The 13,916-nt window shown below is 52.4% G+C and overlaps 1 protein-coding gene across 1 annotated transcript; it reads right to left on the reverse strand.

Annotated features, from left to right (window-relative positions):
- Window positions 1–3,833: 3,833 nt before the first annotated feature.
- GBX2 (gastrulation brain homeobox 2) lies at window positions 3,834–5,672 on the reverse strand (the record flags this gene model as incomplete). Its single annotated transcript, XM_080346911.1, has 2 exons — window positions 3,834–4,796; window positions 5,162–5,672. The coding sequence occupies 2 exons, from the start codon at window positions 5,670–5,672 to the stop codon at window positions 4,273–4,275; spliced, it is 1,035 nt and encodes a 344-aa protein (XP_080203037.1). The 3' UTR covers window positions 3,834–4,272.
- Window positions 5,673–13,916: the final 8,244 nt, after the last annotated feature.

Raw genomic sequence — 13,916 nt, forward strand, 5'->3', positions numbered from 1 at the left:
GGCAGCTAAAGCAGAGGTTTAAAATCCATGTGGATCAGAAAAAAAAGAAATAGCCCCCATCCTCCCTTCCTCCCTCAGGCCTGCTTGGAAAGGTGGCTTTTCACTTCTCTTCTCCGGGAAAGTTGGGCGAGTAAGTTTGCCGAGCCGGAGGCAGGGCAGCACAGATCGATTGGTGAGTTTAATAGGATCAGGTCAGTGTAATCCTGTTTTAGCCATTGTAATTCAGGCAGCCAAGGAGACCTCAAACTATAGGGGAAGGGGCTTTTAAAACCTCAGCGGTCGTGCCACAAAGCCAGAGGCTGGGGCTGGGACAAAAGCGAGAGAGAGGATGAAGTGGCTTGAAATAAATAGATTAAGGCTCTCTATGGGCCAGGCGTAGCGGGAAGGAGAAAAGAGCAAGCAAGGGGCGGGCAAGCATCCCGCGGAGATGGGGAGGGGGACGGGAAGGGACCTCGCACCCATGAGGGATGTGGGGTGGCTCAGCAGAGCATCCCCTCCAGCTGTGGGGCAGCCGCTTCGGGGTGCGGTTTCTACCCGGTCTCCCCCCCCCCCCAGCATGTGTTTCTGAAGGGTTGGGGATAGGCAATCAATTTTTATGATGCAATTTATAATTCATACAGGTTGTCTTCGTACATATGGTGTTGCTTTTGTGTGTCAGGGTGCCGGGTGCTTTATGATGGTGATGGCAAGAATTTGCATTAGTGGCCGCTTACCAGCCTCATCGCTCTCGTCCTCACGGATGAAGATTGATACAGTCCTGTGGAAGCACGTGAGGGGGGTTCCCAATCCTGGAGGACAGCGAGCCCAGAGGGGCAGGTGTCTCTTGTGGGGGTTAATTTGCACTCACTGTGGAACAGGGGAGATGCTGAGGCTTTGTGGGGGTATTCCCAGCAGGGGTACAGACCCCCTTGCCTGCCTCTCCAGATATTGGGGTTGGCTCTGCTCTGGAGGATGCTCGGGGCAGAGGCCCACACCATCTTGGTGGGGGGATAACCCCAACAGAGGGAGGGTCCAGCACCCCCTGCCTGGACACAAAGGGATCCTTGTCGGCAAGGCAGCCTCATCCCCGGGGGCAGGAGGGGCAGGTAAAAGGCACAAAGCCGAGCCTGGCCAGTCCCAGCTGAAATGATTAAACCAATTAAGTCAACACAAACAGAGACAAAGCGGAAGGCAGAGCTGCCCTCTTTGAGGAAGTGGGGGCTGTGGATGCAGCTCCCCCCACGACCCTTTGCCTGACCTGCCCTGGCATACACTGAGTTTGTCCAGTCTCTGTAGCAGCCCTGGCATGCGGTGAGTTTGCTGGGTCACTGTGGCAAGGGGGCCAGGGGAGGTGTGGGGGGATTTAAAAGCTGTGATGTCTTATTTAAGAGCGAGGCAGCGTGCTCCTTGCCCAGCTGGAGGGGGTGGCCTCCTCCAGCCACCACATCCCGGTGCAGTTGGATGGTGGTGCCTGGAGACTTAAATATATATACATATATTTATATACATATAAAAAAAGGGGTTTTCCTAAGGCAGGGTGGAAATGAGGTGGAGAGGAATGGGTATCTTTCCTTCCCCTCTGACTTTGGGCTGCTGCGAAGCAGACCAGCAGCTCTGCTGCGCTCCCTGAGCGCTGCAATTATTTGATCTGCAGATGTAAGAGGAATTTATTGTAACAACAAATATAGTGATGTCAAAACCCAACCTTGGATTAAAGCCGGCAGCCAAAGGGGAAGTGTATTAATTTCAAACAGCATCAGAGGCCAGTGCCTATTAGGACGAGCTATTCTTCAGACCCCCCCATCAGAATTAATCATTGGGAGTTAATTTGAAGCTCAGACAAGTTGCTGTTAATTTAGTGCAGGGAGGACGGGATGGAATAAAAAGCTGAGGTGCTGGCCGGGCCTCCTGGGTCTCATTAATCAGCGAGCTGAGACGGCCTGGCTTGATTACAATTTGCAAAAAAATTCATTAGAGCCTGGGCGATTGACAATTTTTCTCTCTGCCTGTGATCTGACTCATTAGGCAGCCAAATGAAAGCCATGATGATGGTGATGATGACAGCTATCAACCCCCTCGCTTGTTTATCTCCTTCTCCGCCGGCCCTGGGCTCCCCTCGCCAGCCTCAAAGCCCCTCTCCTTGGTGGGGGTGGGTGATGGGGGACCCCAAACCGCGGAGCAAATAACTTTCCTGTGCCTGGGGCAGATGCTGGCTTGTAGAGGGAGATCTGCCCTGGGGGGGGACAGGGCTGAGGAGCAGCTGCTCCTCCCTAAAATACACCCATTCCCCCCGGAGGGGGCGAGGGGGGTACAGCCGGGCTGCCGCTCGCCCGAGCCGCCCCGGGTTGCGCTTTCCCAGCAACATCCCCTTTGCACTAAAAGCAAAGTAAAATATTAGAGGAAAAAAAGGCGCTCCGAAGAGGAGCAGCGCTGGGAAGCCCGAGGAGGGTGGCGGACGGGGCCGCCCCACGCGTGTCCCGGCTCCTCGTTCCCTCTCGCGCCGAAATGAAATTAAAAAATTGTTAATAATAATACTATTTGTTTTTCAACGAGCCAAAGGAGCGGGCAGTTGGCGGCGGCTGCCGAAAAGGTTGCGTTTACCCGTGGGTTCCCGCTTGTCCCCCCGCGGCTGCCCGTGGGCTGGCGGCGATGCTGCCTGGGGCCCCTTCGTTTCGGTGCGCGAACCCGGCGTTAACAAACAATAATAATAATAATAGTAAATTAGGTGCAAGGGCTGTAAATGACGTGACCAACGCCAAGCCTTGATTTACCTGCCGGAGCCTGCCCCGGGAGCCTCGCCGTTACCTCGGGAGCAAATCCCTCCCTTGAATGACCCGGTTTAATTTTAATAGACCCCCCCTCAGCACCCCTTTTTCCTCTGGAAATTAATGCTTTTTAATTCCAAATAGCCCCCGACGGCCGCCGGTTTCACCGGCACGGATGGGATGAAAATCACGGGATGGGTGAAACAGGGAAGAAGAAAGCAAAAAAAAAAAAAAGGGGGGGGGGGGATTAAAGGGATGAGGGTGGGGGGGACGCGGGACCCTCCGGCCCCGATCTTCCTCCCCCGGGCCATCCCTGCCCCGGCTGCATTGGGGAGGGGGCCGCGAAGATTGGGAGGAGAGTGGTTGTACCCCTAAAACACGGAGCTGAGAACCCATCGGCTGCTCGGGTGGGGAAGAAAGGGTGTTCCTGCCCCCCCTCCCGTCAAGGCCATCCACGTTTATTCGCAGAAAAAGCCTTTTTCCAGCCTTCCCACATCCCCCGAAAAAAAAAAGAAAGAAAAAAAAGAAAACTTTTTGCCCATCTCCCCCCTCCCCGACAACGAATGTGGCTTTGTAAAAAAGGCGAGAGCAACATCGCTCTGCTCCGGCAGCGCAGGAGGGGAAAGGAAAATCAGCTCAATGCCAAATTCTGGACAGAATAGCCGATGGCTGGAGGACTTTTTTTTTTTGTCCGTCTTTTTTGTTTCTTTGTCGGTTTTTATTCACAAGACTTAGTTTGCTTTTAAATTTCATAACTTATAAAGAAATAGGCTACATTGAAATAAATTAAACACAATAGAGAAGATCGTGCTTTCCCCCCCTCCCTCCCCTCTCTCTCTCTTTTAAACATGGCTTGGTAGAATAGGCAAACCAAATCGACAGAAAGCCAGGCAAAAAAATATATTTAAAAAATCGTCCCCCAGTGCCCGCCACTCAGCCATCAGAAATAAAATCAAACAATAAAAAAGGCATGAAATGAAACTCTTAGTTTTCTTTCGTTTTTGTTCTCTCGTCTCTTTACCTTTTGCCCCCGATAAGAAACAAAACCCAAAAGATGGCTAAAGGCGCGCTGCGGGTTTTGCTGGGGATGTCTTTGCCGATGAGGGGGGGAAACAACGGGCAGATCGCTGCTGGATCCGGTGCCGACACCATACCGCATCTGTGGTCCCCAGCGTAGCCAAGCCAGCACGAATATGTACAAAGTGGGGCAGCGTAATAATAAATATCTGTGTGTCTCTTCCAGGGTTTGATATTCCTGCTCTGAACCAAAACAGTTTCCAAGCCTCTTGCCGTCGCAGACTCTCGCTTGACTCAGTAAGTGGAAAGTTTTGCTTTAAAGTTCGCTCGTGGTGGGGATTTGCCATGCGTTCATGTAGGATTTTTTTCTTGTTGGCTGTTGTATGCTTTAGGGTTTTTGCTTCATTTTTTTCTTTTTTCTTTTTTTGGGGGAGGGAGAGGTGAGTTGTATTTAAACCCTGATTTGGAAACTTTTCCCTCAAAAACTTGTGGTTCTGAGCGTAGGGAGAGATCAGGGTCGGGCTTGCTCCAGCTGCTGATGCTGACTCCTGATCGCAAACCTGCTGACGTGCACCGGGATGGGTACCACGATCTTAGGGTTTCGGGAGGGCTCCCCTGTCTTGGAGTTGGCGTTGCCCGCCTTGACCCGTTTCCATTTAGCCCGTCTGTTCTGGAACCAGATTTTCACCTGCACCTCGCTGAGTTTGAGGGCATGAGCAATCTGGGACCTCTCGGTCAGGGACAGGTACTTTTTGCAGTGAAACTCCTTTTCCAGCTCCAGCAGCTGCTCGCTGGTGAAGGCTGTTCGCCTCCGCCGGTTTTTGCCTGTGGACGTGGTGTTGGTGGAATTGGGGGGGTTTTGGGGATTTTCCTCCAGTGTGTTGCCAGAGTCCTCTTCCTTGTGAGCCGCCTGGCTGGGGATGTTGTCGTCCGAGCTATAGTCTAGATCGCTGTCCATGGAGAAACTTTCCTCCTTGCCTTTTGCGTCCTCTTCTGATTTGGGGTCCTCCTTCCCCTGGCCCCGGAGAGCCCCGGCTGGAAGTAAAGCAGAGGCCTTTCATTAGCACCTGGTACTCTCTGTCCTGCAGCCACCGCACCCCTGCCCCCCTCCCTGGCCCACAGGTCCATCCTCCAAAATCTGTTTGGTTTTGATTGTTTTGGTCTTTTTCATTTGGTTGGATTTATTCTATTATTATTTTGTTTTCAAGTGGCAGGGGCTTGAAAGCTCCTTTCTCTTCGGCCTTGCGGTCACTGGACCCCAGGGGCCAGTCCTGCCGCCTCTCCCGCGGGTCCCCTGGATTGTCCCTTCCCCCGACCCTCCCAGCCCGCCCCGCTGAGGGTGATGTGCGGAGCGGGCAGCGGGACCCTGCGCCCCCCCGACGGCTCCGGCGCTCACTCACCGAGGGAGGCCTGGACGGTGTCGGCGGCGGGGAAGGGCAGGAGGGCTCCATCCTTCCCCAGGAAGGCTTTGCCGTCGTCGCCGCCGCCGTCGGGGGGCATCCCCTCTGCTTTATCGAAGTTACCCGGGGGTGCGAACTTCCTGGCGGCCTCTTGGTGTTGCTGGGAAGCGGGGAAGGTGCCGGGCAGCGTGGCCATGAGGGTGGAGGTGAGGGCCATGCCCTGAGCCAGGCTGGAGCAGAAACCCGTGGGCAGACTGGGGAGCTGGTGGTGGTGGGGATGCGCGGGGGGCAGCGCCGGTTGCAGGGCGCCCTGCGGCAGCGCCGGGGGAGGCGGGGGGGGCGGCGGTAGCACCACGGGTCGGTAGGGCATGAACATGGGGTAGCCGGTGTAGACGAAGTGGCCGGGGGCGGGCGGCGGGGGGCTGCCGATGAGCGAGTCGATGCTGAAGGCCGTGCTGCTTCCCAGCGGGCGCTGCATCATCATCAGCGAGGGCTGGAAAGCCGCGCTCATGCCGGAGCGGCGGCGGGCAGCGACCACCTTCCTCCTCTTCCTCTTCTTCCTCTTCCTCCTCAGAGTCGCGCAGCGCCCACGCGTGGGGCAGAGCCGGGGCGGAGCGGGGCCGCGGCCCGCCGCCGCCGCCCGCACATCGGGGCTGGCCCCCCGCCCGCCGCCACCGTGCGCCCCCGCCGCCGCGCCGCTCTGCCCGCCCGCGCTCCCCCGCGCCCATTCACATTTTGCCCGGCTGGGAACTCGGCCCGCCCCACGTGGCCGCGGCCGCCGCTTCCCATTGGGCGGGAGGGCGGCGGGGCGGGGCTGAGCGGTGAGACCGCGCCCCTAGCGCCTCCTCTCCCCATTCAGCACCGCCTCCCGGCCGCCGGACGGGGCGGCCCACGCGTGAGCGCCCACCGCCCCGCGCGACGCCCGTGGGACGCCCCACCCAGCACCTACGCCTCGCGGTGCCATCAGGGACCTCCGTGGGGGTCCCCGCTCCCCCAGGGCGTGTGACATTCCCCATCCGACACACCAATTTGCTGCCTCCAAACCATTGAAACCCCCTTTTTTTTAAAAAAAATACCCTGTTTTATTATTTTATTCACGCTTTTATCTCTCTCCCCCCCTCTTTTTTTTTTTAAAGCCCCAAATAGACTCCATGTGGTTCTGGGTAAAGTCAGCCCCTGGCTTGGCTTTGAAATTGCTTCTGCAATTATGTAAAAGAGCCATTCAGCAACACGGCAGAATTAAAAGCGATGGAGGACTGCTCCCTTTTCTCCGGCGAGCCTCTCATGTTGGCCGGCTCAAAGCCTTTTCCAACACGACGTCTTTGGCGAGGACAAAAGCTAGAACAAAAAAAAAAAAAAGAAAGAAAAAAAAAGGAAAAAGAATAAAAAAAAAAAGCCCCCAAACTTGTAAATTCAACGTCAAGGGAACTTTACACAATTTCAAAGGCCATAAATAATGATAAAGGGACCAGGCGAAGAGGCAAACCCAGGCAATTAATGGAGGTTCCCAAGCAAAGATCAAGTGGTTTGGAAAATAAAATTAAATGAAAAAAAAAAAAGAGAAAGAGGAAAAAAAAAAAAAAGGAGAGGGGTTGGCTGAGGGTGGGATCCCTCTTGCCTTTAGGAAGTTGAAGCCTTTCTGGGACAATGGTGCCAGCTGCGCCTCTGGGCTTGGTTTTGGGGGGCTTTTGGATACAAACCCCAATTAAAAGTGTCTTCTGACTGGGGGGAGGGGTCCCCAAAGCCAAGGGTCGGTGGGAGATTTTCCTCCTGCCTGGCCTATTTGCTTGGGAAACTCTTAATGACTTGCCACTCATTTCTAGTCAATTGATGCTCATATTTTCATGAGGAAGATGGTAGATGTCAGGCCAGGGGGGGGTGCGCACCCTGGGAGGAAGGTGAGGGACATGACAGCCTGGCCCATGGGTGCCAAGGATGGTGACAACCACGCTCTGTCCCCCAGATCCTACTCCTCTTGGCCAGCAGTGGGGGCTTTTGCACCCTCAAGTTGTGCCTATTGGGATTTGTCCCCTGAGTGTCACAAACTCCCATCCAGTCCTCAGCAAGTGGCATTTTCATCCCCCTCAAAAAAATCATATTTGCTGTTAATTCCCACTACTGAAGCTCAGTGCCTTCCCCAAATGGGGGGCTGGGGGCTGCCCCCCTCCCTACACCTGGATATCTGGGTCAGTTTATCCCTCCGCATTTCCAAACGACATCTGAAACCACTATTTTCTTGGCAGAAATTATCAGGGAGTGAGACTCAGTGCAGTTTCACTGACCAGTCCTGCATTTGGCTCCCCATTCCCATTTTGCTGTAGCTTTCAGGGTGCTGAGCCCCACTGGGTGCCTGGAGTGTGAGTTTTGGGGTGCCTCCTTCCCTTAGGCTGTGTTTCTGCTGGAGAAACAATTTTTCCTGGCAATGTGGCAAATCAGACAGGGTAAATGACCATCGAAACAGCTGCTGCCATGGATGGGGGGGGTAAGTGTGTGAGCACACACGGTTTTGGGGCCCATCTCTGACTTCAAGGGACTGGGAAAAGTTTACTTATACAGCTCATTTCCATATGTCTCAGCTCTGTCTTGCGGAGGCCACCACATGTGCGGTAGTGCAGTGCTGGAGATTTTTCCCAGCACAGCGCCAGCAAGGTTTTGATCTACCCCATGGATGCTTCATAGCCACGAGCATGGCTGTTTCTCTCCAATTTTTTTTCCCATTTCCCCTCCTTGTCATCCAACAGGCATTGTCAGATTGCAGCAACTCTCCTGCCTCCTGCTCCTTCCCACTGTAGTGGATGGAGCCGAGCTAAACCCTCTGGCCCCCCAAATCATCAGCATCCCTGCTCCTTCCAAAACCAACCAGAACGGGCTGGAAATCTTTGCAGAGAAGCAAAGCTTTCGTTTACATAGAAAAGCAAGGCGGGGGGGGGGAGGTGGAAATCTTTTCAGGAAACCGCATTAGATTGCGGAAAGGGGAGATAATTAGGCATGGTAATCTGGCAGGGCATGGAAATGTGTACCAACACCCAGCTCCTGCAGCTGTTTGTATTGTCAGCCCTCTTCAAAATTTGCCCACAAACAAGTGCCTTTGCAAGACTGGAGTATTATTTCAGACGAGAATAGGCTTTTTGTTCGGCAAATAATTAGCTGATTTTTCTCCTGGAGAAAAACGTCGGCTATTTCTGATTGTCGGAGAAGCAACCGGAGCGTGATTGTGCCTGGGAAGTGTAACAGGCGGGAGGGAGGCGAGGGGCAGGCAGGGGAGCCCAAACAGCCACCCCTCACCCCATGGAGGGCCCCTCCCACCGCTGGCACACAGCAAGGACCTTTCCCAGGGAGTCTGAGTATATGGTAGAAATTGGGGTTTTGGAGGGTCACTCTTGGTTGGTGCATGTGAGGGAGCCCTTTTCCCCTGGGGGCTGTAGCATGTGTGCAAACCTGGTCCTGTGTGGCCCCACCTCTAAATGTGGCACCAAGATGCTGCTCAGGGATGCTCCTGCATCACCTGGAGTAGAAACTGCTGAAGAGCAGGTGGATTCCGTCAGGTTTTGCCCCAAAATGACCTTTCACGGAAAAGGAGCATCAGATACATGGATATATGTTTGAACCGGACAGATTTGGGGGGTGTCTGTGACTCCAGTGGCCTCTTGGCTGGGTGGAGAGAGTGTGTGCTAAATAAACTGCAGGATTTGCCCCCAAATCAGGGTAGGGAGGAGGTACAGCTTTTTCGAGCAAAGAAGTGAAACACGGGAGCTGTGGAGGAAGAGGAAGACTGGGAGGTGCTCAAACCATTCCGAACATGAGTCCGTAGGGTGGCAGAGGTCAGAGCATCCCTCTAAGCGGGGTGGCAGCTCAAGCCACTGCGTTCCTGAGGGGCTGAAGGCCCCTCCAGCCTTTTGGTGGGGAGCTGTGCCGTGGGTTTCCATGGGGTACATGTGTCCATTCTTCCACCAGACATTGGGGGCTGTGCTGGCAGGATGTGTTATTTGGAGCAGGCTATGTGCTACTGCTGGTCCCCAAGGCTGTTGGGCCATCAGGGGGGAGGAACAGATTTGTTTTGCAGCCGATGGTAAAAAAATGATTTTATTAAAAGCCAAATTCAGGGTTATGGAGATGCTAGCGAGGTAATTCTTGCAAGACCCTCTGCTTTCGCTGCTGAAATCGTGATTGCGTGGGAAACGTCACCAAAAGCATCTCACTCTACTGTGCTTTTAAAGTGATTTTTTTTTTTTTTCTAGGGTGGAGGGTGGGCAAGAGGGACCATGAGCAAAACTACCTCCCAAAAATCAGTGTGTACTTAAAGATGGAGACATTAGGCGTGAGCACTGAATGCCAAAATAAGGGATGCAGCTGGGGCTCTCCATACTATACCCCGGGCAGTGAAGGACTCGGCTGAGGAGGTGGTTTTGTGTGTGGCTGTGGGTTTATTTCAGCATATTTTGGGCTGCAGGAGGTGGGAATAAAGAGGGATGGGGCGGGGGGGTGGAGCAGGATTTGGCCCTTGGTGTGCTGGCTATGCGCTGGGGGGGCGGTGTACGGGAGAGTGCCCGCCGCGGGATGCGACCCGCCGCCCCACGCGTGTCCGTGGGCGCCACTGCAACCCCGGGAAACCTCCTCTCGCCTCCCCCTTCGGCTTTCAAGCAGGAAAATAAAAAAGGGGGGCAAAAAAACCCAACAAACAAAAAAACCAACACGTAAACCCCGCGTTCGCCGCTTAATCCCATTAACTCCTTCCCGTGTTCCCGTTTGAACTCATTTCAGGCTGCGAACGCGGCTCCGGCGGGGAGCGGGGGCTGCGGGACGGCCGCCCCCACCCCGCCCCGGGAGCGTCCCCGGCTCGGTCGCGGCTCCTCTCTCCACAACTTCAACCCCATGTAGGGCAGATTTGTTGCTTTTTGTTGTTGTTGTTGGTTTATTTTTTTTCCCCCTGTTTGTGCGTCTTTTTTTTTTTTAAAAAAAATTAAAAACAAATTTGAAGGAGCTCGGGATTTTCGCGTTAGGGAAAAGGAGGGGAAAAGGGTAAAAATAACGCCGTACAGGTAAAATAAAAATAAAAAATTACTTCTGTAATCCCGGTTCATATCGCGAAATTCGTTCGGATGAGGGGAAACAGGATTTTTAATTTTTATTTTAAATTGCTATGTATTTAAATAATCCAAATATTTTAAGAGCTCTAAACGAGACCTTAATAAACCGCATCGGTACGGAGAGATTATCTCTAGAGGTGGAAAACCACGCCAACTCTTATTCGCGGCTTTTCGTGGAATATAGTTGAGAAATCCACCAGTTTAAAAATCCCGAATAAAAATCTAAAATATTCCCAGGTCAGAGGGGCACCGTCTCATTAAAACCAGCGCGGTCCTGAAACTGCACTGCAGACATTAAAGTGCAGTATTTTTCAATTAGAGCTGACGAATTCAATCAAAATTCCATAGATTAGGATGAAATGAGGCATGGGTCATTTACAGGGGAATTTAATTGCAGAGCCATTAGACAAATAGTATATTTGCCATTCTCACATTATCCATCATTTTAGACATCAATAGAAGGAACAGCATCTTTACTAATACAGCAGCACTTCCCAATCTCTGCCTGTAAACACTCCCTTTCCCCATAGCTCCTGATTATATCTGATTTCATTTAAAGCCATGGGGGATTATAAATGTTCCTGCAATCAGGTTCATTAGGACTTCAAAAATCTCATTTCTGATTTGTATTGCTTTGCGGATCACCCGCCTCAGTGCAGCCTGCGCGGTGCCTCTCTCTGCTTTCAAAAAAAAAAAATAATAAAGAATCAAATGCTATTTCATTACCGGGGCCACTTCGGGGCTTGATTATCACCCTGATGAGCCCCTTTTCAGTTACCGAGCAGGTTGTGGGGAGCAAACCCGGCTTTTTATCCCACCGGGACCACCGCTCCTCCTCCCATCTCCCTCCATCCCCGCAGCCGCCCTGAGGGGGCCCGATCCTGCCCGCGGCGGCGGCTCCGGCAGCTTCGGAGGGACCCCGGGGTGGGGAAACACCCGACGGGTCAGCAAAACCTTTTTTTCTGGGGGGGGCGGGGAGCTTCTTAAGTCTCCCCAGCCCTGGTTGTTTAACCAGCTCCTTGCGAACAGAGACGTGTGCGCATCAGGGCGGGTAATTCTTATTATTTGGGAATTATTTTGCAGCCGCTGCCGGCCAGGACCATCGGCGGCTTTATTGCTACGGGGTGGAAAACCAGCCCCGTCACGAGAAAAAAGGCGAGGAGCGAAGGTCTCAGACATTTTTTCCTTAATAGCAGCTTAATATTAACGCCTTTCATAAAACACGCGTATCCAGATAGACTTACCAAAAAAAAAAAAAAGAGAAAACAACCCAGAAAACAGAAAAGCCTTCATTTCACCCAAATGTATGGTGTGCGCAGCACTGTGTTAGCTGCCTCAGTAATTTAATTGGAATGAAACGTGAAAAATGTGTCATTTTTTGAAGAATTTATGCATCGCTTCCTGGAAATCTCATTGTCTTAACTAGCAGCCTACTGTGTTCTGTTTAGCAGGCATAATCGCATTTTTATGTGTCTCCGTATTATAAGTTAATGTGACCTCCCGTCTTCAGCTGCTGGAAAAAAAAAAAAAAATGATCCTTTCCCATAACATCTGCATCAAAACAAGGCACCGGCAGGGGGGAAAAATATATATATGTATACCCAAACGCTCCTTTACCCGCCCGCCAAACTTATCAACCCGAGCAGCCCGGAGCATCATCCCTCCCCGAGCCGCTCCCGCCACTAGAATGGCTTAAACAGAGGGAAAACACCCCAAAACCCTAAAGGGTTTGGGGTTTTTTTTTCCCATTTTTTCCCTTATTCTTTTTTCCTTTTTTCTTTTCTCTTTCTTTCTTTTCCCCCGGGGTGTTTTTGCCTCCTCCGTTTTCCTTTGCTCCCGCCGCATCCCCGGGGGTACCGGCCGCCTCCCCCCGACGGCGCCGCCGCCGTGCCCAGGGCGCCCCCTGCGGGCCGCGGGGCGCCGCGCAGCCAGCGCCTGCGGCCGCAGCCCACGCGTGTCCGCGGCCGCTCCCCTCTCCCACGGCCCTTCCATCCTTCCCCGGAACCCCCGATACCCCTCCATCCCTCCCAGCCCCACGGCAGACCAGGCTCGCTGGCACCAACCTGTTTGTTTTTTTCCCTCCTCTTTGATGTGCTTTTTTTTTTTCCGAGCTGAGGTCACAGATTTGGGGGGAGGATGCGATTACCTGATGGGACTCTATCTCCATGCAAACTTGCCCAATACAGATGTAAAACGTGCCACACAAAAGATGAAAGACTCATTAGAGGCAACAAAATTTAGGTTTTTTCTCTGGTTCAAACACACAGTGACTCAGCTAGGATGTGTTTTCCCTAAATCCCTTTTAATTCTGTCCCTGCTCTGGGCATTAGAACAAACTGTAAAGTAAAATAGCCACTAAAGTAATGAAGTGCCAGGTCTCATGATGTTGTGGAGATTTGGTGTGGGGCTTTGCCACAGGACATTTCTGTGTGGGACAGGGCTCTAGTGGCAAAGGTGGGAAACACAGTGGGGTTGAGGCTGCCCTTGCACACCTGTATACAACATCAAGGGTGAGGGCAGCTGTGTAAGCAGCAGGGTGAGGCTCGGGGGGTAGGAATTTCTTTTGTCTCCCCATTTCCATGCTCCCCTCTCCATGGACACCAGCTGTGGGAGACAGGGATGCTGCCCGTGTCCTGCACACATCATGTGTGTAACCCACAGCAGTGGCAGGTGCTGGTGTGAAGTCCAGTCAAACATACAAAAAGGCTGATTTATTTGTGTATATATATATATATATAGATATATATATATATGTATTTAAATAGTGAGTATAATTAAGCAGTGGAACAATTTGATGAGTGCTGTGGCAGAGCTGCTAGCATAAGGACAGCTGTTCTTCCAAGGGGCATACACGTCTACTTGGTTTGGTTCAACACAAATTAATTTGAGGAGCCTGAGGGTCTGGGAAAACAAATTCTTGCTCCTCCCTGGTACCTTTTGCCAAGTCACAGCATGAAAAGAAAGCCCCAAATCCTCCCCTTCAGGTTGCCACCGGGTTTTGCAGCCACTCTGCGTGTCGGCCTTGGAGCAGTGATGGGCACAGGAGGTAGTGGTGCGTCTTGGACCATGGGAATTTGGGTGAAGTAGGGGCTGTGCCACTGTTCCCCCCACATCTGGTCCTGCAGGGAGTAACCAGCTCTTTCTTGGTGTCTTCTACATTAAAAAAATAGATTTTGGTCTATTTTACAGTCTATATTAATGCCACTGGATATTGCATCCTGCTAACAGTTTCTGTGCTGTACCTGTGGTTCCAATTCTGCTTGTGCCACACATGGGGGAGATTTATCCAAGGCGATTTGATGCCCACGTGGGCTGATTTTAGTCATCTGCCATGCGTGCTTGCCTTTGCACACCTGAGGAGCACCGCTGCTTTGCAGACATCCTTTATAATGAATATTATTCATATCTGCAGCATGCTTGTAACAGCTACTAATCATTTTATTACTCTTTATAATCTATTTAAAGCACAATTAGAAAAAAAATCTATACAAAGTTACAGCCGAAAGCACATTTTAGTTACATTATAAATCCCTGAAAAACAACCATCTATCATGAAAACCGGCGCTCCTTAGCTCGACTGACAGAAATGGATGCTGCTGCGCTACAGCGAGGGAGGACGAGGGAAGGGAGGGCAGGATGGCAGCCCTTGGTTGGCTCCTCTCAGCCCT

This window comes from Nesoenas mayeri, assembly GCF_963082525.1.
Source record: "Nesoenas mayeri genome assembly, chromosome: 6".
NCBI lineage: Eukaryota > Metazoa > Chordata > Aves > Columbiformes > Columbidae > Nesoenas > Nesoenas mayeri.